This window comes from Carettochelys insculpta, chromosome 6, assembly GCF_033958435.1.
Source record: "Carettochelys insculpta isolate YL-2023 chromosome 6, ASM3395843v1, whole genome shotgun sequence".
NCBI lineage: Eukaryota > Metazoa > Chordata > Testudines > Carettochelyidae > Carettochelys > Carettochelys insculpta.
Window position 1 is genome coordinate 127,125,348 of NC_134142.1, and position 25,436 is coordinate 127,150,783.

Here is a 25,436-nt window from a genome sequence, read left to right on the forward strand (position 1 = left end):
GCTCCGGCCAACCCCCGCCCGAGCGGCCGGCAGGACGCGGTTCCCCCCCTCACACCCCTCGGCTGCCACCGGCAGGACCGTCCCGATTTCGCTCCCAGGGCCGGGGAGGCCTCTGCCCGCTGGGGCTCCTGCCCGCCGGCTGCAGAGCCCAGAGCCCCAGAGCCGCGGCGCTTCTCAGCTCCCTGCCGCGGGCTCGCCTCGGCTTCAGCTTCCTGCGCCCGAACTCCCGCCCGAGCCCGCCCGGGCGCAGCGGCGGACGAACGTGAGCACCGGGCCAAAGGCCGGGGAGTCGGACTCCGCCATCCCCCGTCCGGCGCACAGCGGCCACCTGCCCTGCCCCGCCCCGCCCCGTTCCCCCCGCCCAGCTCCCACGGCCCCGCCACACCCTGCGCGCTGCACCCCCCAGGGCCTGGGCCGGGGACCCCCCCCCCCCCGCCAGCCGCCCCCCCCAGGGCCTGGGCCGGGGACCCCCCCCCGCCAGCCGCACCCCCCCCCAGGGCCTGGGCCGCGGACCCCCCCCCCCCGCCAGCCGCACCCCCCCCCAGGGCCTGGGCCGCGGACCCCCCCCCCCCCCGCCAGCCGCACCCCCCCCAGGGCCTGGGCCGCGGACCCCCCCCCCCCCGCCAGCCGCACCCCCCCCAGGGCCTGGGCCGAGGACCCCCCCCCCCCCCGCCAGCCGCACCCCCCCCAGGGCCTGGGCCGGGGACCCCCCCCCGCCAGCCGCACCCCCCAGGACCGGCCCCCCCAGCCCGATGGGAGCAGCTCTCCCCACGCCCCAGCGCTGCCCAGGCGCCCCAGGCGGCAGACCCAGCCCGGGAAGAGGTTGTGTCGGAGGACACCCGCCCCGCTGCCAGAGGAGGGGGGACCCACTTGCGACCCCCTGGCGCAAGGCGGCCTCGGGCAGGCGGGGCCGGACCGGACCGGACCCCGGGGCTCAGCGCCCGCCCTGGGCCAGCAATGAACGGCGCGGGCAGGGCGAGGTACCGGCTTTATTGGGGGACGGAGTGGGGGGGGGGACGAGCAGGCCCCGCCCCCCCCCGAGTCCTGCCGGCAGCGAGGGAGGCCCCCGGCGGCCCAGGCTGCTCAGGGCCGGCCCCGCAGGCGCCTCCAGAGCTCCTGGCGCAGCAGCTGCCGCTCCGCGCGGACGCCCCGCAGCACGTTCCGGTTCTCCTGCGCCCGGCGCACCAGGTAGGGCAGCACCTCCTCGGGCGCCCCGCAGGGGATGGACTTGTACGCGGCGTAGCCGGCCTGGCCTGCGGGGAGGGGGGGATCACCGGGGCCGGCCGGGGCGGACCGGAGAGAGGGGGGGGCTAGGCGGGGGCCGGCCGGGGAGAGGGGGGCTCGGCGGGGGCCGGCCGGGGAGAGAGGGGGGCTCGGCGGGGGCCGGCCGGAGAGAGAGGGGGGCTCGGCGGGGGCCGGCCGGAGAGAGGGGGGCTCGGCGGGGGCCGGCCGGAGAGAGAGGGGGGCTCGGCGGGGGCCGGCCGGGGAGAGGGGGGGGCTCGGCGGGGGCCGGCCGGGGAGAGAGGGGGGCTCGGCGGGGGCCGGCCGGGGAGAGGGGGGGGCTCGGCGGGGGCCGGCCGGGGAGAGAGCGGGGCTCGGCGGGGGCCGGCCGGAGAGAGAGCGGGGCTCGGCGGGGGCCGGCCGGAGAGAGAGGGGGGCTCGGCGGGGGCCGGCCGGGGAGAGGGGGGGGCTCGGCGGGGGCCGGCCGGGGAGAGAGGGGGGCTCGGCGGGGGCCGGCCGGGGAGAGAGCGGGGCTCGGCGGGGGCCGGCCGGGGAGAGAGGGGGGCTCGGCGGGGGCCGGCCGGAGAGAGGGGGCTCGGCGGGGGCCGGCCGGAGAGAGGGGGGCTCGGCGGGGGCCGGCCGGAGAGAGAGCGGGGCTCGGCGGGGGCCGGCCGGAGAGAGAGGGGGCTCGGCGGGGGCCGGCCGGCCGGAGAGAGGGGGGCTCGGCGGGGGCCGGCCGGCCGGGGAGAGAGCGGGGCTCGGCGGGGGCCAGCCGGGGAGAGCGCGGGGCTCGGCGGGGGCCGGCCGGGGAGAGAGGGGGGCTCGGCGGGGGCCGGCCGGAGAGAGGGGGGCTCGGCGGGGGCCGGCCGGCCGGAGAGAGGGGGGGGCTCGGCGGGGGCCGGCCGGCCGGAGAGAGGGGGGGGCTCGGCGGGGGCCGGCCGGAGAGAGAGGGGCTCGGCGGGGGCCGGCCGGGGAGAGAGGGGGGCTCGGCGGGGGCCGGCCGGGGAGAGAGGGGGGCTCGGCGGGGGCCGGCCGGCCGGAGAGAGGGGGGGGGCTCGGCGGGGGCCGGCCGGAGAGAGGGGGGCTCGGCGGGGGCCGGCCGGAGAGAGCGGGGCTCGGCGGGGGCCGGCCGGAGAGAGAGCGGGGCTCGGCGGGGGCCGGCCGGGGAGAGAGGGGGGCTCGGCGGGGGCCGGCCGGGGAGAGAGGGGGGCTCGGCGGGGGCCGGCCGGGGAGAGAGGGGGGCTCGGCGGGGGCCGGCCGGGGAGAGAGCGGGGCTCGGCGGGGGCCGGCCGGGAAGAGAGGGGGGCTCGGCGGGGGCCGGCCGGAGAGAGGGGGGCTCGGCGGGGGCCGGCCGGGGAGAGAGGGGGGCTCGGCGGGGGCCGGCCGGCCGGAGAGAGGGGGGCTCGGCGGGGGCCGGCCGGAGAGAGGGGGGCTCGGCGGGGGCCGGCCGGGGAGAGAGGGGGGCTCGGCGGGGGCCGGCCGGAGAGAGGGGGCTCGGCACCTACCCAGGGCCAAGGAGACGTGGTCGCACATGCCCAGCAGCTGCCCGAAGCAGACGGCCCCGCCGTCCCTGGCGATGCGCAGCTCCCGCATCCTGCAAGGGGGGCGGTCAGTGAGGGGCGGGGACGCAGCCAGGCCCAGGCCCAGGCCCACCCCCACCCCCGCGCCCCCTCACCTGCCTACGGCGTGGCTCACGGACGCCTCGTTGTGACTGGCCACCATCAGCTCGCACCGCCGCCCGCCGCGGGCCGCCCGCTCCAGCAGCAGGTCCAGGCACCGCTGGTAGCTGCGAGGAGAACGCAGGAGTGGGGCTGGGCCCCGCCCCCCCGCGCTTCCCCCCGCCCCGGCGTGGGGCTGGGCATCTGGAACCCTCAACACCCCCCAGGTGCCCCTCCCTCCCTCCCTCACCTGCTGTTGGTGGCCTCCAAGGTGGGCTGCAGGGGGTCAGGATACCCCCCCTCTCGCGCCAGCCTCCGCTCCTGCTCCAAGTAGGCCCCACGCACCAGCTTCACCCCAAAGCAGAAGCCCAGGCGCTCTGCCAGGGCCGCGTCCGCAGCCAGCCGTGCCAGGCAGTCCTGGGGCAGAGCGGGGCCAGGCTCAGGGGCTGGGGGGGCCAGGCTCAGGGGCCGGGGGGGCAGGGCAGGGGCCGGGTACCTTCAAGTAGCACTGGTAGGTGTTCCACACCCAGGCCTGGGTGCGGTTCCAGCGCCCCATCAGGGCCAGGGTCACCAGCGTCAGCGCGGGGTTCAGGTAGGTCTGCTCAGCGTCCACCAGCACCCGCACGCCCGCCGCCACCGCCCGCTGCGGGGAGACCCCGTGAGACCCCGTCCCGCCTCCTCCGCCCTCTGCGGGGAGACCCCGTGAGACCCCGTCCCGCCTCCTCCGCCCTCTGCGGGGAGACCCCGTGAGACCCCGTCCCGCCTCCTCCGCCCGCTGCGGGGAGACCCCGTGAGACCCCGTCCCGCCTCCCCCGCCCTCTGCGGGGAGACCCCGTGAGACCCCGTCCCGCCTCCCCCGCCCGCTGCGGGGAGACCCCCCGAGACCCCGTCCCGCCTCCCCCGCCCTCTGCGGGGAGACCCCCCGAGACCCCGTCCCGCCTCCCCCGCCCGCTGCGGGGAGACCCCCCAGCCACCTTTGCCCCCTGTCGTGTCTCGCCTCCCCCCCTGCTGACCTGGGCGACCCCATCCAGCCGCAGCAGCGAGGCCTGCAGGTGCCGGTTCTCGGCCAGGCTCAGGCAGGGGAAGGCCGGCGCCTGTGGGGGGCAGAGGGGCCCCCCCTGAAACCTGCACTGCTCCTCTGGAGTGCAAGCGGGGCAGGGCCCTGTGCAGCCCGCCCAGCCTGGCATGAGCGCCCCGGCGGAGACGCTGCCCGGGACCCCAGCCCGGGGGTCAGGTCCCTTCGGGGTCGATGAGCTCCAGAGACCTTCAGCCCCGCTGTTGGGGGAGTCGGGGCGGGGGCCGCCGGGGGGCAGCGCAGGGGGCGGGGGCCGCCGGGGGGCAGCGCAGGGGGTGGGGGCGGCCGGGGGGGGCAGCGCAGGGGGTGGGGGCAGCGCAGAGCGTGGGGGCGGCCGCCGGGGGGCAGCGCAGGGGGTGGGGGCGGCCGGGGGGGGCAGCGCAGGGGGCACACCCAGGAGCGCACCGACCAGGGGAGCGGGGCCAGCACTGACCTCTCCCCCCATTACTGCCATGACTCTGTCCAGCCTCAGCTCCGCCGTCCCCTCCGGCTCCCTCAGCCGCAGCGACACCGTCCTCTGGGCCACAGACAACGTTGGGCCCCCACCCCCCACTACCCCCCCGTGGTTGGGGGGGCCGGGCTCCCTTCCCCCACTTCCTCCCCCGTGGTTCGGGGGGCCCCGGGCTCCCTCCCCCCCAGTTCCTCCCCCCGTGGTTCAGGGGCTCCCTCCCCCCATGGCTCGGGGGCCCCCGGGCTCCCTCCCCCCCATTGCGCCCCCGTGGTTCGGGGGGCCCCGGCATGTCTCCACTGTCCCCCACCTGCACACAGATCGGCATCGGCAGCCCTGAGGGGACCCAGGCGTCCAGGCTCCAACGCTCCCATAACCCAGGGCTGCAGCCCCCGCCCCCCGAGCGGGGCGCACGGGGCCGATACTCACACAGAGCTGGGCGCTCATCAGCGCCGTCACCTTGAGCTGCATCATGGACTGGGGGCCCCCCTGGGCCGACAGCCCCACACAGCCCAGCACGGTCCCCCGATTCCCCTCGTACCAGGCCTCCCTGCGGGGAGAGAGCGGGGACGCCCTGGGCTCCCCCCACGGCAGCCCTACCAGCCCCCCGCATGGCCCCCCCATCCCCCGCACCCCCACTTCCCCCCACGGCCCCCCGTACCCCGCATTCCCCTCGTACCAGGCCTCCCTGCGGGGAGAGAGCGAGGACGCCCTGGGCTCCCCCCACGGCAGCCCTACCAGCCCCCCGCATGGCCTCCCCCATCCCCTGCACCCCCACTTCCCCCCACGGCCCCCCGTACCCTGCATTCCCCTCGTACCAGGCCTCCCTGCGGGGAGAGAGCGAGGACGCCCTGGGCTCCCCCACGGCAGCCCTACCAGCCTTCCGCATGGCCCCCCCATCCCCCCGCACCCCCATTTCCCCCCCACAGAGAGAGCCCCACACAGCCCAGCACAGTCCCCCGATTCCCCTCGTACCAGGCCTCCCTGCGTGGAGCGAGCGGGGACGCCCTGGGGTGCCCCACGGCAGCCCTACCAGCCCCCCGCATGGCCCCCCCATTTCCCCCCCCAGCCCCCCCTCCCCGCCTCCCTGCGGGGGGAGAGGGCAGGACGCCCTGGGCTCCCTCAGCGCCCCCGTATCCTGCATTCCCCCTACAGCCGCCCAACCTTCATACCGGCCCAGCCGCACTGCCCCCAGACCGCGTCCTACCCCTCCTTGTCCTGCCCCACGTCCTCCTCGATCGGCACGGCCAGCAGGGGGTGCAGGCCCAGGGCACGGAGCCGCTGCACTGTGACCCCCACCTCGTGGGGCGTCTGCCCCCCTACGAACTGCCCGTAGAAGGAGGCGCGCAGCAGGGACCCCCACAGCCGCTGGCCCAGCAGGTGCTGGGACCCAGAGAGGAGCTGGGGAGGAGAGGGGGTCAGTCCCCACACGGGGGGCATGTGGCAGTGGGGCTGGGAGCCTGTCCCCAGGGTAAGCACCAGGGGCCTGCTGTGGGAGAAGTCACGGTGGGTGGGGGGGGCAGTCAAGGGCACTGGCTGTTGTGATGGGACCTGGGCCAAGGCAGGGGGGCCCAAGGGTAGACTGAGGGGCCAGGGGGGTTGCACCACAGGGGTCCCAAAGAGACAAGGGTCTGAGTGTCAGCCTGCAGGGGTCCCAGAGACACAGGGGTGGCCAGGGGTCACACTCCAGGGGTTCCAGACAGACGGGGCCCAGGGTCGTGCTGGGGTGGTCCCAGAGGGCTAGGGGTCATGCCGTGGGGTGGGGGGCTGGGGGTAACGCCCCAGGGGCTCCATAAAGATGGGGGGGGCAGGGATTGTGCAGGGGGGGTCCTGGGGAGGGTCCCAGAGAAACGGGTGGCCAGGGGTCACACCCCAGGGAGCCCCAGAGGGATGGGGATCACGCCGCAGGGGCCCAGCCCAGGCTCTCACCGTGGGGGCCCAGCGCACCAGCCCCGGCAGGGCGCAGAGCCTGAACACCAGCAGTGCCCGCACCAACTCCCAGCGGCCCTTGAGCCGGAAAGCGGCGCCGTCGAAGCTGAGCTGGGGCCAGTGGGGGGCAGGAGTGGGGGTCCCCGAGGGCGCCCCCCCTGCCCGCTGCAGCCAGCGCCCCCCGTGCCACAGCATGGTGCCTGCTGAGTGTGCGGTGAGCGAAGGTCGCGCGGCACAGCCAGGCGGGGGGCAGTTACTCATTAACCCCTGGTTGCCAGGCCAATGCCCCGGGCTTTCCAGGCTCCTGTGCCAGCCGCCCCCCCCCACCCCCAGGGACGAGTCAGGCTGCAGCTCGTGGAGAGGGCTTTATTCGGAGGGGCTGGCGGGACCCCAGCACTCAGTAGTTGGCCTGTCGCTCCTGCTGGCGGTAGCCCCCCCGGCGCAGGTAGCCGCCTTCGCTCTTGCGGTAGCTGTCTTTCTGGTCTGGGGGAGAAGGTGTCAGTCAGTTGGAGTCGTGCCGCCCTACTGCCCAGCAGCGTGGGGGGCACGTTGCTATGGTGCTGGGGGGCAGGCCCTCAGCCCGGAAAAAGCTGCCGTAGCAGGTGGATGGACGGGGGACGGGCCATGGGGACAGGTCTCACCCCAGAAGTCGGCACCGTAGCTGCCCTGGTGGGTGGATGGGCAGAGCTGGGGCTGGGCCATGGGGTGGGGCCTGGTGGGTGGGGGCCTCACCCTGGAAGTAGCTACCAGAGGTGCCCTGGTGGGTGGGTGGGTGGCCGGGGCAGGGGCCAGGCCATGGGGTGGGGGCCTCAACCTTGGAAGTAGCTACCAGAGGTGCCCTGGTGGGTGGATGGTTGGGGGCCTCACCCTGGAAGTAGCTACCAGAAATGCCCTGGTGGGTGGGTGCGTGGGTGCGGCAGGGCAGGGCGTGGGCCGTGGGGGCCTCACCCCAGAAGTAGCCGCTGCAGCTGCTGTGGTGAGTGGGTGGGATGGGGTGGGGGTGGGGACATGGGCCAAGCCAGCCTGTGGGGGCCTCACCCCAGACGTAGCCGCCGTAGCTGTCATGGTGGGTAGGCTGGGCTGGGCTGGGCGGGTGGATGGGTGGGCTGTGGGGCAGGGTGGGACGGGGCTGGGCCAGGCAGGCAGATGGGCAGGCTGTGGGGCGGGGTGGGGTGGGGCCGTGGGGCAGGGGCCTCACCCCGGAAGTAGCCGCCGTAGCTGTCATGGTGGGTGGGTGGGTGGGTAGGTGGGCAGGGGCTGGGCCGGGCGGGGAGATGGGCAGGCTGTGGGGCGGGGCAGGGGCCTCACCCCGGAAGTAGCCGCCGTAGCTGCCCTGCTTGTGGTCGAAGACTCGCTCGTTGTTCTCCACCAGGTTGCCCAGCTTCTCCGCCAGCTGCAGCGCCAGGTTCTGCAGGGCCGTGGGCTCCGTCCGGTGCATCACCACCGTCTGCGTGGGCTGGTCCAGCGAGGCCTGCGGGCCCCCGGTCACTGCCGGGCTGGCCCCACACCCGGCCCCCCTCGCCATGGGGCCCCTGCCCCCCCCACCGGCTCACAACAAACCCTGCCACCCCACACTCACGACAGACTCCCAGCCCCCACTCGGTACAGGCCCCACCCCATGCTTGCTACAGGCCCCGCCTCCAGCCCCATCATGGCCACGCCCCCCTCAGCTCACTGCGGGGGCCCAGCTCACCCCCCCCCACTGCAGGCCCCACCTCCCCAGCCCTGCCCCCGCTCACCATGAGCTCCTCGTTGATGATCATCTTGCTGATGATACTGTGCACGGTGGGCAGGTCCAGCTGGAACATGTCCGACAGGGTCTCCATGCTGGCGGGGGCAGGGGTGCAGTTAGGGACAGGCCCCGCCCCCAGTGCCTCCCAGCCCTGCCCCCGGCCCCGCCCCTACCTGATGGAGTCGTAGACACTGCTGTAGGTGAAGAGGTAGGTGCGCAGTGACTCCTCCTGGATCTTCCTGCAGGTGCAGCAGAGAGGGCGTGGTCATGGCAGGCCCCGCCCCCGCCCCCGCGCCCCGTCCCCCACGCTCCACGCACCTGACCAGCATGGTGCGCACTTTGTCGGCCTCAGGGAAGAGGTCCCAGACCTTCCCATTCATCTTCTCGTTGATAATGAAGCGGTGGCAGGTTCGCCAGTCCCCCATCTTCATGGCCTTGGACGCCGCCACCACGTGCTCCCGCATCGACTCGGGGGGCCCTGGCAGCGGCACAGCGCACAGGCTGAGCGCCAGGGTGCGCCTGTGGGGCACAGGGCCCCGCCCCGCCCCGAAGGGCTGTCACCACAGCTATGGGATGGGGGTGGGACTGAGCCGCGGGATGGAGGGAAGGGGGGCGGGGGACCGTGCTGGGGGCTCGGCCGCAGAACAGGGGGCGGGGCCGTGGGGCGGGGGCTCACCCAGCAGAGGCTGGCGCTCGCCCACGCGCAGCTGGTGGTGGAACTGCTTGCTGATCATGCGGCGGCGGGCGTCGAACTCGTGGGCGGCCATGTAGGGGATCTCCAGCAGCATGGCTGACACCAGGTAGACGCACTCCAGCAGCTCCAGGTTGATGTGCATGTGGAAGGGCACCTGGCGCCGCTTCTCGATCTTCTCCTGCTCCTGGTTGCGCTCCTGCAGGCTGCGCATCAGCAGCCCCTGGCCCAGCAGCTCCTTGGCCCGGCCCGAGGACTGGATGTCCAGCAGCGCATTGTGCGCGTCCTTGATCATGCCCTGCCGGAAGGCGCAGATCCCCAGCTGCACCATGGTGCGGTTGTACAGGATCTGTGGGGAGAGCCACCAGCCGCGCATGAGCCCCGGGGTCCCCCTCGCCCAACACCCCTGGGCGGGAGCCGTGTAGGGCCTGCGGGGAGAACCACCAGCCGCGCATGAGCCCCGGGGTCCCCCCGGGCGGGGGCTGGCAGCCGCGCTGGCTGCGGGGCCCTCACCTGCACGGGCGGGTCGGCGTGCTGGATGTTGTCCTGCAGGTGGGACATGAGCATGAGGTCGCGGGCCTGGAACCAGCGGCTGTGCAGCGCGTGGTGGTAGATGTGGCAGAGGATGGCGCAGGTGCGGATGCGATCCGTCCGGTCCTTGGCGTAGATGTACTTGCAGAGCCGGTCCATGAGCACCGCGCTGTCCTCCCCCTCGTTCTCTGCCTGGTCCTGCTCCGACTGCAGCGACGGGGTGAGCCAGCGGGGCTCGGGGGGGGGGGGGGGCGGGGGGCGGGGCCCTGGGCATGGGATGGGGGCGGGGGGGCCCTGGGCTGTGGGAGGGGTCTGGGAAATGGGGGGGGCGGGGCCATGGGCCATACGGGGGGGGCAGGGGGGGCACTGAGGGCCAGGGTGCATTGCAGGCAGTGGCACAAGCCTTTGGGTATGTTGGAGTCGCCGGTGGGGCCCTGCTTGGGGGTGGGGGTACCTGGGAGTCGCCGGCGGGGGCCCTGCTAGGGGGGGTACCTGGGAGTCGCCGGCGGGGGTCCTGCTAAGGGGGTACCTGGGAGTCGCCGGCGGGGTCCTGCTAGGGGGGGTACCTGGGAGTCGCCGGCGGGGGTCCTGCTAAGGGGGTACCTGGGAGTCGCCGGCGGGGGCCCTGCTAGGGGAGGTACCTGGGAGTCGCCGGCGGGGGTCCTGCTAGGGGGGGTACCTTGGAGTCGCCGGCGGGGCCCTGCTGGCGCTGCAGGGCCTTGTAGTCGAACTTGTAGTAGGTGTGGAGCACACGGCGCAGGTCGGCTCGGCACAGCTCCTCGGGGGCGCCCCTCTCTTGCAGGTACTGCTGCACCCGGCTCAGGATCCCGCACACCCGCGCCTCGTCCTTCAGGTGCTCCACGTACTCTGGGGGCGCACGGGGGGGTGAGATGGGCCCAGCCGGCAGCCACGCCCCAACTCCGCCTGCCTGCGCAGCAGGAACGCACCAGCCACTGCGCTCGCTCCCTTGGGAGCCCGCCTCCGCCCCCGCCCCCCGGCCCCGGGCGCTCACCCTGGGAGTGCGGGTCCGTGTTCTGCATGATCTTGGTGAACTCCTCGTCCATGCGCTCCACCAGCGTGAGGATGCAGCCGCGCACCCGCAGGGGCTGCCAGAGGGGCACAGTCACCCACACAACCCAGCCCCAGCCCCAGCCCCAGCCCTGCTACCCACAGGAAGCCTCCCTCGGTCGCCCAGCCTGGACCCCATGGGAGCCCGAACCCCCACCTGTCCCACCGGGGGAGCCGCTCCACTGCCCGTCCCCCACAGGGAGTCCTAACCCCCCCATCTGTCCCCCAGGGGAGCCCCTTCCCTGCACCTGTCCCACCGGGGGAGCCGCTCCACTGCCCGTCCTCCACAGGGAGTCCTAACCCCCCCATCTGTCCCCCAGGGGGAACCCCTTCCCTGCACCTGCCCCCCCCCCGGGAGCCACTCCACTGTCCATCCCCCACAGGGAGTCCTAACCCCCACATCTGTCCCCCAGGGGGAACCCCTTCCCTGCACCTGCCCCACCCCCGGGAGCCACTCCACTGTCCATCCCCCACAGGGAGTCCTAACCCCACTACCTGTCCCCCAGGGGGAACCCCTTCCCTGCACCTGCCCCCCCCCCCCCGGGAGCCGCTCCACTGCCCGTCCCCCACAGGGAGTCCTAACCCCCCCATCTGTCCCCCAGGGGGAACCCCTTCCCTGCACCTGCCCCCCTCCCCGGGAGCCACTCCACTGCCTATCCCCCACAGGGAGTCCTAACCCCCCCCATCCGTCCCCCAGGGGGAGCCCCTTCCCTGCACCTGCCCCCCCCGGGAGCCGCTCCACTGCCCGTCCCCCACAGGGAGCCCTCCCCACCCACATGCCCCCCCGGGGAGCCCCTCCACTGCCCTTGCCCTGCCACCCCACAGGGAGGGAGCTGAGGCAGCAGGCGCTGCCAGCCAGGTGAGGGACAGGCCTCGGCACGGGGCGGTGGCCGAGGGAAGCGGGGCACACAGCCGGGTACCGGCTCCCTGCAGCCAAGCGTAAGGCCCAGCGGAGAGCGGCACAGCCTGGCCAGGGCGTTCTCCCGCCTGCGGCTGCGCCCGATACCTGCTCCGGGTTGGAGAGGTTCTCCGACTCCTCCACAATGTTCTCGCCCACGAAGATGTTGGGGTTGGCAAAGAGGACGTCCAGGAGCTCGTCAATGCTGTCCAGGCATTTCTTCCACATCTCCGGCTGCGCTCAACGCAGGGGTGTCAGCCCTGCAGCCCAGCCCCGAGCAGCCACACCCTCGCCCAGCAGGGGCCGTCAAAAGAGGCCCCGCCCCCACCTTCGGATAGGCGGCAATCAAAGAAGGCCCCACTCCTCACTTCCATGTAGGGAACAGTCAAAGGAAACCCCACCCCTCACCTTCATATAGGTGACAAACAAAGGAGACCCCATGCCCACATCCCACCCCTCACCTCCATGCAGGTGGCAATCAAAGGAGGCCCTGCCCCCAGCCCCGCCCCTCACCCCTATGAAGGGGGCAGTCCAAGAAGGCCCTGCCCCTCACCTTCATGTAGCTGGCCAGGTTGGGGTTGTAGTCGTAGAGAGAGGCCACGATGTTGAACTTGATCTTGAGATCCATGGCAATGCCCAAGCTGTTCTCAGAGGCAATGCTCACCAGCAGCTGCAGCAGCTCGATCTGGGCGGCCCTGCAGGGTGGGGAGACCCATCAGGGTCCCGAGGCATGCTGGGATACGGCCCACCCCCCACGAGCACACTGGGGAGCTCCGCCCCTGCACTGATGAGGCTGGGAAATGGCCAATACCCTCCCCACTCGTCCCCCTGGCCACTTGACAGCCCAGTGCATGCTGGGAGCAGGGGTCACCCCCCCACACACCCAGGGCAGGGGAGCTGATATCCCAGTGCATGCTGGGAGCAGGGGTCACCCCCCCCACACCAAGGGCAGGGGAGCTGATATCCCAGTGCATGCTGGGAGCAGGGGTCACCCCCCCCACACCAAGGGCAGGGGAGCTGATATCCCAGTGCATGCTGGGAGCAGGGGTCAGCCCCCCCACACCAAGGGCAGGGGAGCTGATATCCCAGTGCATGCTGGGAGCAGGGGTCAGCCCCCCCACACCCAGGGCAGGGGTGCATGCTGGGAGCAGGGCTCACCCTTCCAGTGCCCAAGGCAGGGGACCCAACGCCCCAGGACATGCCGGGAGAAAGCTGCACTCACCGGTCTGTGCCCTTCTTCCCACGGGCCTGCAAAATTTCATTGAGCTTCTTCACCACCACGGCGTGGTTGATCTCGGTGCCCTTGGCAAACATCTTGGGCTTCTCCTGAGCAGGGCAGGGAACAGGTCAGGCCCAGGCCTCGAGCCCCACTGCCAGCCCCCCAAGCCTCTCCCCCAGAGCGCGGCCCAGGCCTTGGGCCCCACTGCCAGCCCCCCAAGCCCCTCCCCCAGAGCACGGCCCAGGCCTTGGGCCCCACTGCCAGCCCCCCAAGCCTCTCCCCCAGAGCGCGGCCCAGGCCTTGGGCCCCACTGCCAGCCCCCCAAGCCTCTCCCCCAGAGCGCGGCCCAGGCCTTGGGCCCCACTGCCAGCCCCCCAAGCCCCTCCCCCAGAGCGCGGCCCAGGCCTTGGGCCCCACTGCCAGCCCCCCCAAGCCCCTCCCCCAGAGCGCGGCCCAGGCCTTGGGCCCCACTGCCAGCCCCCCAAGCCCCTCCCCCAGAGCGCGGCCCAGGCCTTGGGCCCCACTGCCAGCCCCCCAAGCCCCTCCCCCAGAGCACGGCCCAGGCCTTGGGCCCCACTGCCAGCCCCCCAAGCCCCTCCCCCAGAGCACGGCCCAGGCCTCGGGCCCCACTGCCAGCCCCTCCCCCAGAGCACAGCCCAGGCCTTGGGCCCCCCTGGTAGCCCCCCCAGCCCACCCCTCAGAGTGCACCCTAGGCCTTGAGCCCCACTGCCAGCCCCCCAAGCCCCTCCCCCACCTGGGCTCTCACCTTGACCAGGGGTGCCCCTCCCTTGACCTTCTCCCACTCGCCGCCCTCATCTTCCTCATCCTCGTACTTCTTGGCTTTGCGGTCATGTTTCTTCTTGCTTTTCTCCTCCCGCTTCTTCTCCGTCATCTTCTTGTCCTCGTCCCTGTGCGCACAGTCAGGCCGTGAGTGGGGCAGCCCAGGCCAGCAGCTCTGCCCCCAGCCGGGCCGTGAGTGGGGCAGCCCAGGCCAGCAGCTCTGCCCCCAGCCGGGCCATGAGTGGGGCAGCCCAGGCCAGCAGCTCTGCAGCTCTGCCCCCAGCTGGGCCGTGAGTGGGGCAGCCCGGGCCAGCGGCTCTGCAGCTCTGCCCCCAGCCGGGCCGTGAGTGGGGCAGCCCAGGCCAGCAGCTCTGCAGCTCTGCCCCCAGCCGGGCCATGAGTGGGGCAGCCCAGGCCAGCGGCTCTGCAGCTCTGCCCCCAGCCGGGCCGCGAGTGGGGCAGCCCAGGCCAGCAGCTCTGCAGCTCTGCCCCCAGCCGGGCCGTGAGTGGGGCAGCCCAGGCCAGCGGCTCTGCAGCTCTGCCCCCAGCCGGGCCATGAGTGGGGCAGCCCAGGCCGGTGGCTCTGCAGCTCTGCCCCCAGCCGGGCCGCGAGTGGGGCAGCCCAGGCCAGCAGCTCTGCAGCTCTGCCCCCAGCCGGGCCGTGAGTGGGGCAGCCCAGGCCGGCGGCTCTGCAGCTCTGCCCCCAGCCGGGCCGTGAGTGGGTCTGTGGGGACTGGCAGTTCTGCCCCCGTGTGCCAGGTGGCCCAAGCAGGTGAAGTGTGTGGTGGAAGCTGGTGACAGCCTGAGTCTGTCTACGCTACTTGCGCCTCCGTGCCGTGCTCGTACAGGACGCTGGGGACACCGGCTCTGCCGCTGCACTGGAACATTTTAGTGGCGACATTCACAGCCAGGATGATGAACTAAACAAAGACCCAGACGTCCACAGCCCGCGGACAGAAAACCAAGACCCTTCCCTCGGCGTGGAAGGCTGTAACACGGCCCCGGCACCGACCACCTTGGTTCCAGTTTTCTCTCTCGGTGGACGAGCCGATAGGAGCTGGGATCCCACTCCACAGGTGCACTGGCAGAGCCTCTGAAGGACTCAGCACAGAGCAGCCCCGGCTGGCCAGCAGCGAGACGCGTGGGGTACCACTTCCGCAGTGAATCTCCCTCGCCCTGCTCTTCCTGCCTGTGCTAGCAAGCCTTCCGCGGGCGGCCTCGCAGGCGGCCAACGCCTGCTGTATGGGTAAGAACCGAGCGCACACTGACCGGGACCTGGAGCAGGGCTGGGCTGGGCCGGGCCCGGCCCGGGCGGGAATCCGTGTGGAGCTAGTTTAATAACGCTCCCCCCCCCCACCCCCCGCCCCCAAGCAGGGCGACAGCTGGTGGGCACTAGGAGCAGCTGAGGAGCATGTGGGTTGCTCGCGTGGCTCCTGGCTGGCCCATGGGGCTGGCAGAGGTGCTGGTTGGATTTGCTTCAGCGAGAGGGAAATCCCAGCCGGGCTAAACTGATTTCCCAGCTGTGCCCAGAGCCGGGTCATATCAGTCCAGTGGCTGCCTCCCCGGCCCCGCTGCCACCCCAGCCATGGGGAGGAGCCCAGCGAGACACAAGGCCCCACCCCCCAGACTTGGCCCCAGCCTCACTTCTTGAGAAACTTGGAGGCCAAGGAGGTGTATTTGCCATCATCCTCGTCGGACTCAGAGTCGGTGTCGGAGTCTGACGACCCCCAGTCCTCGTCCTCAGACTCAGAGTCAGAATCCTCCTCGTCCTCCTGAGCGAGATGGGGCACAATGCCAGGTGGGCTGCTAGGAACCAGCCCAGCCGGGGGTCTGCAGCTGGCAAACCCCCCCGCAGCCGGCCAGCGAGCACACTGGGACCCCCCCCCCCGCGGCCAGCCAGCGAGCACGCTGGGACCCCCCTCCTCCCCCGCGGCCGGCCAGCGAGCACGCTGGGACCCCCTCCTCCCCCGCGGCCGGCCAGCGAGCACGCTGGGACCCCCCTCCTCCCCCGCGGCCGGCCAGCGAGCACGCTGGGACACCCCCTCCTCCCCCGCGGCCGGCCAGCGAGCACGCTGGGACCCCCTCCTCCCCTGCGGCCGGCCAGCGAGCACGCTGGGACCCCCTCCTCCCCCCGCGGCCGGCCAGCGAGCACGCTGGGACCCCCTCCTCCCCCGCGGCCGGCCAGCGAGCACGCTGGGACCCCCCTCCTCCCCTGCGGCCGGCCAGCGAGCACGCTGGGACCCCCCTCCTCCCCCCCGCCCCTGCGGCCGGCCAGCGAGCACACTGGGACCCCCTCCTCCCCCCGGCCAGCGAGCACGCTGGCAAACGCGAGGCGACATGCATTACGCCAGCGGCGCTGCCGGTAGGTGCAGGGCCCTCAGCGAGCTGGAACCCAGAGCCACCCCCAGCTGCATCCTCACCTCCGCCTTCTTGAGCAGCTTGCCACGCGCCTCGCCCAACGGCTCCTTCTTCTTGAGGAAGGCGGCCGCACTCAGGCCCTCGCCGTCCTCGTCCTCCGAGGAGGAGGAGGAGGACGACCCTGGGAAGGGAGAGGTGCACAGGGTGAGTGCAAGGGCCCAGCCCCGCCCCAGGCAGTGCCCCCCCTTCCAGCCCCGGCCCTGGCCCAGCCTCACCTTCCGACTCGTCACTCTTCCGTTCCTCGTCCTCGGCCGCCGACTGCTCGGGGTTCTGGGGAGACAGGCGGGTGAGACAGGCCCCCCCAGCCCCCACTCCCCCCAGCCCTGCCCCGGCTCCCACCTGTTTGTAGCTGGCAATCTGGCTCTCGTAGTCCCGGTTGTACTTGCGGATCTTCTGGCGCAGGGTGCTCAGCGCCTTGGCGTTGTTCTTGTTCATCTTCTTCTTGCCCTCCTTGTCCTCCCACAGCTGGAGGCAGACAGCAGCCGTGGCAGCCGAGCCGAGCCCGCCCATCGGGCGCTGCGGGCTGAGCTCCCCGCGGCCCCGCTCAGCCGCCCTCTGACCCCGAGCGCGGCCGGCTGGCCCTCCCCACACAGCTGCCCCCTCCCCGGCCGGGAGCACAGCCCCACAGAGCGGCCTCCCGCAGGGCCAGGCCACCGCCTGAAGAGCTGGCGGGCGCCCGCCGGCCAGGGCCACGCAGGCAGCCCGGTGCAGCGCGCACCTCGTTGAGGTAGGTCTCCAGGTCGGCCAGGATGCGCACGTAGAAGCGGGGCACCCCCTCCTTGTCCACCACGCCGCGCGCCTTGCCGTAGGCCCGGCCCAGCAGCTCGAACTCCTCCAGGCACCGGGTCACGTCCCGGATCTTCATCGCGTTGCGGATCGTCTTGATCAGGTTGGTGAGCTCCTCGAACCTGCGCCAGCCGGCGTCAGAGGGGCCTGGGCCTAGGCTGGCCGCCCCACGCCCCGACTCCCTGCCCCCCGCGGCCTCCCCTCGCCCCGGCTCCCTGCCCCCCGCGGCCTCCCCTCGCCCCGTACCCCAACTCCCCTGCCCCCCGCGGCCTCCCCTCGCCCCGGCTCCCTGCCCCCCGCGGCCTCCCCTCGCCCCGTACCCCAACTCCCCTGCCCCCCGCGGCCTCCCCCTCGCCCCGGCTCCCTGCCCCCCGCGGCCTCCCCTCGCCCCGTACCCCAACTCCCCTGCCCCCCGCGGCCTCCCCTCGCCCCGGCTCCCTGCCCCCCGCGGCCTCCCCTCGCCCCGTACCCCAACTCCCCTGCCCCCCGCGGCCTCCCCTCGCCCCGGCTCCCTGCCCCCCGCGGCCTCCCCTCGCCCCGTACCCCAACTCCCCTGCCCCCCGCGGCCTCCCCTCGCCCCGACTCCCTGCCCCCCGCGGCCTCCCCTCGCCCCGTACCCCGACTCCCTGCCCCCCGCGGCCTCCCCTCGCCCCGACTCCCCTGCCCCCCGCGGCCTCCCCTCGCCCCGACTCCCTGCCCCCCGCGGCTCCCCTCGCCCCGTACCCCGACTCCCTGCCCCCCGCGGCCTCCCCTCGCCCCAACTCCCCTGCCCCCCGCGGCCTCCCCTCGCCCCGACTCCCCTGCCCCCGTGGCCTCCCCTCGCCCCGCAACCCAACTCCCCTGCCCCCCGCGGCCTCCCCTTGCCCCGTACCCCAACTCCCCTGCCCCCCGCGGCCTCCCCTCGCCCCGACTCCCTGCCCCCGTGGCCTCCCCTCGCCCCGCAACCCAACTCCCCTGCCCCCCGCGGCCTCCCCTCGCCCCGTACCCCAACTCCCCTGCCCCCCGCGGCCTCCCCTCGCCCCAACTCCCCTGCCCCTCGCAGCCTCCCCTCGCCCCGGCCTGCTGTGCCCCACACCCCAACTCCCCTGCCCCCCGCGGCCTCCCCTCGCCCCACACCCCAACTCCCCTGCCCCCCGCGGCCTCCCCTCGCCCCGCACCCCAACTCCCTGCCCCCCGCGGCCTCCCCTCGCCCCGCACCCCAACTCCCCTGCCCCCCGCGGCCTCCCCTCGCCCCATACCCCAACTCCCCTGCCCCCCGCGGCCTCCCCTCGCCCCATACCCCAACTCCCCTGCCCCCCGCGGCCTCCCCTCGCCCCGTACCCCAACTCCCTGCCCCCGCGGCCTCCCCTCACCCCATACCCCAACTCCCCTGCCCCCCGCGGCCTCCCCTCGCCCCGCACCCCAACTCCCCTGCCCCCCGCAGCCTCCCCTCGCCCCGTACCCCAACTCCCTGCCCCCCGCAGCCTCCCCTCACCCCATACCCCAACTCCCCTGCCCCCGCGGCCTCCCCTCGCCCCGTACCCCAACTCCCTGCCCCCCGCGGCCTCCCCTCACCCCATACCCCAACTCCCCTGCCCCCCGCAGCCTCCCCTCGCCCCGCACCCCAACTCCCCTGCCCCCCGCAGCCTCCCCTCGCCCCGTACCCCAACTCCCTGCCCCCCGCAGCCTCCCCTCACCCCATACCCCAACTCCCCTGCCCCCCGCGGCCTCCCCTCGCCCCGTACCCCAACTCCCCTGCCCCCCGCGGCCTCCCCTCGCCCCGTACCCCAACTCCCTGCCCCCCGTGGCCTCCCCTCGCCCCACACCCCAACTCCCCTGCCCCCGTGGCCTCCCCTCGCCCCGCAACCCAACTCCCCTGCCCCCCGTGGCCTCCCCTCGCCCCGTACCCCAACTCCCTGCCCCCCGCGGCCTCCCCTCGCCCCGTACCCCAACTCCCCTGCCCCCCGCGGCCTCCCCTCGCCCCGTACCCCAACTCCCCTGCCCCCCGCGGCCTCCCCTCGCCCCGTACCCCAACTCCCCTGCCCCCCGCGGCCTCCCCTCGCCCCATACCCCAACTCCCCTGCCCCCCGCGGCCTCCCCTCGCCCCATACCCCAACTCCCCTGCCCCCCGCGGCCTCCCCTCGCCCCATACCCCAACTCCCCTGCCCCCCGCGGCCTCCCCTCGCCCCATACCCCAACTCCCTGCCCCCCGCGGCCTCCCCTCACCCCATACCCCAACTCCCCTGCCCCTCGCCCCGGCCTGCTGTGCCTCACACCCCAACTCCCTGCCCCCCGCGGCCTCCCTGTGCCCCACACCCCAACTCCCTGCCCCCCGCGGCCTCCCTGTGCCCCACACCCCAACTCCCTGCCCCCCGCGGCCTCCCTGTGCCCCACACCCCAACTCCCTGCCCCCCGCAGCCTCCCTGTGCCCCACACCCCAACTCCCCTGCCCCCCGCGGCCTCCCCTCACCCCAGCCTGCCGCGCCCCGCACCCCAACTCCCCTTCCCTCCACGGCCTCCCCTCGCCCCGTACCCCAACTCCCCTGCCCCCCGCGGCCTCCCCTCGCCCCGTACCCCAACTCCCCTGCCCCCCGCGGCCTCCCTGTGCCCCACACCCCAACTCCCTGCCCCCCGCGGCCTCCCTGTGCCCCACACCCCAACTCCCCTGCCCCCCGCGGCCTCCCCTCACCCCAGCCTGCCGCGCCCCGCACCCCAACTCCCCTTCCCTCCACGGCCTCCCCTCGCCCCATACCCCAACTCCCTGCCCCCCGCGGCCTCCCCTCACCCCATACCCCAACTCCCCTGCCCCTCGCCCCGGCCTGCTGTGCCTCACACCCCAACTCCCTGCCCCCCGCGGCCTCCCTGTGCCCCACACCCCCAACTCCCTGCCCCCCACGGCCTCCCTGTGCCCCACACCCCAACTCCCCTGCCCCCCGCGGCCTCCGCTCGCCCCAGCCTGCCGCGCCCCGCACCCCAACTCCCCTTCCCTCCACGGCCTCCCCTCGCCCCACACCCCAACTCTCCTGCCCCCCACCGCCTCCCGTCACCCTGCCTCCCTCAGACACACCCCCACCCCGCTGAGCTGGGGACAGAGGGGCCCACGTCGGCCCCCCCCCCCACCCTGCTGAGCCTATACCCCGGGGGCCCCGTCCAGCTGCCCTGCCCCGATGCGCGCTGCTGCCCCGCCCACCAGGCCCCAACTTACCGCTTGTCCTTGGCGCTGCGCACCACCCGCTTGGTGTCCTCCTCATCCTCGCTCAGCAGAATGGGCCTGTGGGCAGGACGGGCAGGTGGGTGCACAGACCACCAGGGCTCAGGGGACCTGCTGACCCCAGGCTCCCCCTTGCCCCAGAAATCCTCCAACCAAGGGGGGGCCGGACTCTGCACCCGCCAGGCCCCACACTGCACTCATGGTACCTGCCTGCCCTGCGCCCATCTCGCACCCCTCAGATACCCCCTCCCTTACCCCCGTCCCCACCCCTCAGTTACTCCTCGCCCCCCCTTAATCCTGTTCCCACCTCAGGTACCGCCCACCTCCCCGTGACCCTGGTCCCACCCCTCAGGTACCCCCCGCCATCCCCCCATACCTAGCCTCACACCTCAGGTACTCCCTGCCCCCCCTTGCCCCCAGCCTCACACCTCAGGTACCCCCACCTCCCCATAACCCAGGCCCCACCACTTAGGTACCCCCTGCCATCCTCCCATAACCCCAGTCCCCTCCTTCAGGTACCCCCCACTGCCCCCACCCCTCAGGTACCTGCCACCCCCCCTTAATCCTGGCCTCACACCTCAGGTACTCCCCGCCTCCCCGTAACCCCAGCCCCACCCCTCAAGTACCCCCCTAACTCTGGCACTCACCAGCATCCACCCACAGTCCCAGCCCCCTCCCTCAGGCACCCCCCACCATCCCCCCACACCCAGGTACTGCCTGCCCATGCCCACCCCTCACTTGCTGTAGTTGCCCCCGACGGGTTTTGCCACCAGCTCGTCCCCCGAGAGCGACGACTCCGACTCGCTGTCCGAGCCCGTGGTGAAGAAACGGGACATGGTGCTGGCTGGCCTGGTGGGGGAGAGAGTGGGTGGGTCAACCCCCCACCCCCGTCACACCCCAAAACCCCCCCACCGCCCCATCACAGCCCAAACCTCCCCATCACACCCCACAACCCCCCCACCGCCCCATCACACCCCGACCCCCGTCACACCCCACAACCCCCCCCACCGCCTCATCACACCCCAAACCCCCCCACCACCCCATCACACCCCGACCCCCGTTACACCCCAAACCCCCCCACCGCCCCATCACAGCCCAAACCTCCCCATCACACCCCACAACCCCCCCACCGCCCCATCACACCCCAAACTTCCCCATCACACCCCACAACCCCCCCACCGCCCCATCACACCCCGACCCCCATCACACCCCACAACCCCCCCCACCGCCCCATCACACCCCAAACCTCCCCATCACACCCCACAACCCCCCCCACCGCCCCATCACACCCCAAACTTCCCCATCACACCCCACAACCCCCCCACCGCCCCATCACACCCCAAACCTCCCCATCACACCCCACAACCCCCCCACCGCCCCATCACACCCCAAACCTCCCCCCACCGCCTCATCACACCCCAAACCTCCCCGCCGCACCCCGCACACGCTGCCGCTGCCGCTGCCGCTGGGTCGGGCCCCTCCGCGTTGCGAAGCCGGAAGTGCGCAGGGCGCATGCGCAGAAGGGAAAGCGGCCGCGCAGCGCACGCCGGGAAATCTCGCGGCCCAGCCCCGCCCGCAGGGCACGCCGGGAAACGGAGTCCCGGGCTCGGAGCGGGGCACGCCGGGAAAAGAGTCCGGCAGCCGGGCTGAGCCGCTGCCCACCGGCTGTGGGAGATGTCGGAGCGTGGGTGCACGAGCGGGCGTGTGCACCAGTCGGGGCGTGCACGGGCGGGCGTGTGCACCAGTCGGGGCGTGCACGGGCGGGCGTGTGCACCAGTCGGGGCGTGTACGGCTGGGCGTGTGCACCAGTCGGGGCGTGGGTGCACGAGCGGGCGTGTGCACCAGTCGGGGCATGCATCCCTTGGTGTCTATGCCATGTGGGTGTGCGTGTGACATGGCAGTGTGCACATGTGCACTGCTGTGCAAGTGATTTGTCGGTGCACGTGTAACGTGTCTGGCTGTGGAACATGTTGGTGCACACAGGATGTGTCAGTATGTGCAGAACTTGTGACATGGTGCACACGAGATATTAGTGCGCACGTGACGTGTCAGTATGCATCTGACGTGTCAGTGTGTGTAACTTGTGTGATGGTGCACATACGACAGGGTGATCATACGTCAGTGTGCGTGTAACTTGTATGATGTATCATTGCACACGTGACGTGTCAGGGTGCATCTGTGATGGGGTTCGGGGTCCCCCTACACTGCACCCCGTCCGCTGGCAGGAGTGACTCTCACTCAGCAGGTACAACAGGAGGTTTATTAGGCAACAGATGCCCAGTTTCTCACAGAAGCAACAGTACAGCAGCCAGAGACAGTCCTTCCAACCTGTCCTGGGGAGAAGAGCCCGAGGGGGGCCCCTCTGGGGTGTAGCTTTCCCCCTCCTCAGGCTGGCTGCCTTCCAGCTCCCTCTTCCCCCAGCCTCTAACTGCCGCCCCCCCACATTCAAAACCAGCTTGGCTCCACCCTTCTCTTTGTTCAGTAGTAACAGAGAGGAAGCCGTGCTAGTCTATACACTATCAAAACAAAAAGCAGTCAAGTAGCACTTTAAAGATGAGCAAAATAGTTTATTATGTGAGCTTTCGTGGGACAGACCCACTTCTTCAGACCACAGCCAGACCAGAACAGACTCAATATTTAAGACACAGAGAACCAAAAACATTAAGCAAGGAGGACAAATCAGAAAAAGATAATCAAGGTGAGCAAATCAGAGTGGAGGGGTGGGGGGGAAGGTCAAGAATTAGATTGAGCCAACTATGTAGACGAGCCCCTATAGTGACTCAGAAAGTTCACATCACGATTTAAACCAAGTGTTAATGTTCCAAATTTGAATATAAATGTCAGCTCGTCCACTTCTCGTTCTAAAACGGTGCGATAATTCCTCTTCAGTAACACACATAGCTTTAGGTCATTGACAGAATGGCCCATTCCATTAAAATGTTGACTAACTGGTCTGTGGATCTGGAGTGTTTAGATGTCTGTTTTGTGCCCGTTGACCCTTTGTCTAAGGGAGTTAGACGTCTGTCCAATATACAAAGCATCTGGGCATTGTTGGCACATGATGGCATATATGATGGTAGTAGAGGAGCATGAGAAAGTGCCCGTGATTCTGTGAGTAACCTGGTTAGGTCCAGTGATGGTATTTCCAGAGAAGATATGTGGACAAAGCTGGCAGCGAGCTTTGTTGCAGGGAAAGGTTCCAGGACTGGTATTCCCGGGGCATAGACTGGAACCTTTCCCTGCAACAAAGCCCGCTGCCAGCTTTGTCCACATGTCTTCTCTGGAAATACCATCACTGGACCTAACCAGGTTACTCACAGAATCACGGGCACTTTCTCATGCTCCTCTACTACCATCATATATGCCATCCTGTGCCAACAATGCCCAGATGCTTTGTGTATTGGACAGACTTCTAACTCCCTTAGACAAAGGGTCAACGGGCACAAAACAGACATCAAAACACTCCAGATCCACAAACCAGTTAGTCAACATTTTAATGGAATGGGGCATTCTGTCAATGACCTCAAGGTATGTGTGCTACTGAAGAGGAATTATCGCACCATTTTGGAAAGAGAAGCGGCCAAGCTGGCTTTTATATTCAAATTCGGCACATTAACACATGGTTTAAATCGTGATGTGAACTTTCTGAGTCACTAGAGGGGCTCGTCTGCATACTTAACTCAATCTAATTCTTGATCTTCCCCCCACCCCTCCACTCTCTGATTTGCTCACTGTAGCGGGTCAGTATGGCCTCCTGCGGACCCGGAGGCCGGGGAAGCTCTGCAGAGGCCCTGGTGGGCGGGGCCGGAGTCAGGAGGCCAGAGGCCCGCCCCTCAGAGGGCGGGGCCAAGGGCTAGAAGAGCCAAAGTCGGGACTCGGGAGCCATTCAGGGCTGGGCCTCCGGGCAGGGAGGACGTGCCTGCCCGAGCTCCCCGGGGCCAAAGGGAGAGGGCCTGCGGCCGCCCGGCCAGGCCAGAGGAGCAGGCCCCCAGAGGCCCCACGCACCCCCGGGTCCGTATGCCCCAGGGAGACTACCCGGACTTCCCAGACCTACCAGGACCTTCCCGCCGGTGGAGACCCCCTGCCGTGGAAGAGACCCCGGGAGCAGGCTGCCCCAGAGCCCCGGCGGATCCCTACAACACTCAGACCCAGGACCGCCCTGCATCTCCTGTATTGCCACCGCCTGACTACCCTAACGACGTGGTCATGGACGATTGGCCGGAGCCCCCACAGGTGGATGACCCAGGGGAGACCGACCTAGGAGGACCCCCCGACCAGATGGACTGGGACCTGCCGCCAACAGAGGGAGAGGTAGGAAGTGGCCCGGGGAACGTCGCTCGGGAACCAATGGCAGTGTGTTGCGGTCTGGATCCCCACTGCCAGGGTTGCATGTGAGCGACCCCCAGGGCCCCGGGCCGGGTCGCAGTGGAGTGGGAGGGCCTGCGACCCCCTCCCTGACAGGGCCAGCCCCCGCTGAGCCTGTCTGTAGACCCTTGTGTTGCTGCCCCGCCCCAAACTGAGGGCTGGGCTGGTGTTTTCCCTTGTGTTGCTGCCCCGCCCCAAACTGAGGGCTGGGCCCAGAGCTATATAACTCTTGTGAACTGCTGCCCCGCCCTGGACGGAGGGCTGGGGCCTGTACGGGGGTAGCGGTGAGCCGCTGACTGCCCGAACTGAGTGCGGGCTGGTGCCCTAACCCCCTCTTTTGTTGCCACCCGCCCTAGACCAAGGGGCTGGGCGTGACGGGACGTGCTACACGTGGTGGAGAATGTGGGCACTTGGTCCCCACCCCTGACGTAAGGGGTGAGGAGGTGGGCGCAGACCCACGGAGGGGAAGGTCCCTGGACAGTGAGGGCAACTGTCCGCTATCTTTTTTTTCTCTCTCTCTCTCTCTCTCTCCTCTTTCCCTCTGGTGCTTGTTTTGTGGGTTCTTGTATCGCTGCTAACTCTGCTTCCCCAATGGAGATGGACAGGTTACTGCAGTATTTGGCGGAGAGCCAGCAAAAGCAGCAAGCTGCCCAACTGCAGCAGCAGCAGCAATTACTCCAGCAGCTGGGAGCCCAGCAGCAGCGGCTCCTGACGGAGCTGATGGCACAGAGCCAGGAGCACCAGCAACGGTGCCTGCAGCAGCTGGCAGCCCTGGTGCCGTTACCCGCCGAGCCACGGCAAGAAGCTCCTGGGGAGGGCCCAGCGTCGGCCCCGCCGGTACGCCTGGCGAAGATGGGCCCCGCGGATGACCCGGAGGCCTTCCTGGTCACCTTCGAGCGGGTGGCAGTGGTGGCCGGGTGGCCCCAGAGCCAGTGGGCCATATTACTGGCCCCTTATTTGACTGGGGGGGCCCAGAGAGCCTATTGGGCTTTGTCGGTGGAAGACGCCCGAGATTATGACCGGGTGAAGGCAGCCGTCCTGGACGCATTGCACGTCAGCCCGGAGACCTTTCGCCAGCGCTTCCGGTCCCTGACCGACCCCCGGGAGCCCGGCCACGGTGCGTGGCACAGGAGTTGAGGGACGCGTGCCGGCGGTGGCTGCAGCCGGAGATGAGAACCTCCGCAGAGGTCGTGGAGCAGGTGGTGCTTGAACAACTCCTCTGCATCCTCCCACCTCGAGGACGGGCTTGGGTGTGGCGCCACCGCCCTGCCACCGTGCAAGTTGCTGTGGGCCTTATGGAAGACTTCCTAGCGGCGGAGGAGCCAGAGGCACCCATGGGCCTGGTCCCATCGTCCTGGCCCCTGCGTCGGGGAGCTGGGAAGCCAGAGGAGCCCCGCTCCAAATCGTCCGGCCAGCTGCGGGACCCA

General features: G+C 71.4%; 2 protein-coding genes across 2 annotated transcripts; both read right to left on the reverse strand.

Annotated features, from left to right (window-relative positions):
- Positions 1-975: 975 nt before the first annotated feature.
- PRODH2 (proline dehydrogenase 2) lies at positions 976-6,544 on the reverse strand. Its single transcript, XM_074998483.1, has 10 exons — positions 6,332-6,544; positions 5,610-5,803; positions 4,832-4,952; positions 4,388-4,471; positions 3,893-3,973; positions 3,376-3,522; positions 3,130-3,296; positions 2,897-3,007; positions 2,727-2,815; positions 976-1,253 (listed from the first exon to the last, which is right to left on the reverse strand). The coding sequence occupies exons 1-10, from the start codon at positions 6,524-6,526 to the stop codon at positions 1,084-1,086; spliced, it is 1,359 nt and encodes a 452-aa protein (XP_074854584.1). The 5' UTR covers positions 6,527-6,544; the 3' UTR covers positions 976-1,083.
- Positions 6,545-6,683: 139 nt separating this feature from the next.
- Positions 6,684-21,155, reverse strand: LOC142015076 (eukaryotic translation initiation factor 3 subunit C-like). Its single transcript, XM_074998482.1, has 21 exons — positions 21,082-21,155; positions 20,383-20,493; positions 19,639-19,704; positions 16,387-16,576; positions 16,008-16,133; positions 15,884-15,938; positions 15,671-15,789; positions 14,895-15,022; positions 13,237-13,378; positions 12,474-12,577; positions 11,805-11,946; positions 11,360-11,485; positions 10,298-10,391; positions 9,965-10,152; positions 9,268-9,492; positions 8,740-9,103; positions 8,382-8,541; positions 8,237-8,302; positions 8,071-8,158; positions 7,640-7,802; positions 6,684-6,814 (listed from the first exon to the last, which is right to left on the reverse strand). The coding sequence occupies exons 2-21, from the start codon at positions 20,478-20,480 to the stop codon at positions 6,729-6,731; spliced, it is 2,730 nt and encodes a 909-aa protein (XP_074854583.1). The 5' UTR covers positions 20,481-20,493; positions 21,082-21,155; the 3' UTR covers positions 6,684-6,728.
- Between the last annotated feature and the right edge of the window lie 4,281 nt (positions 21,156-25,436).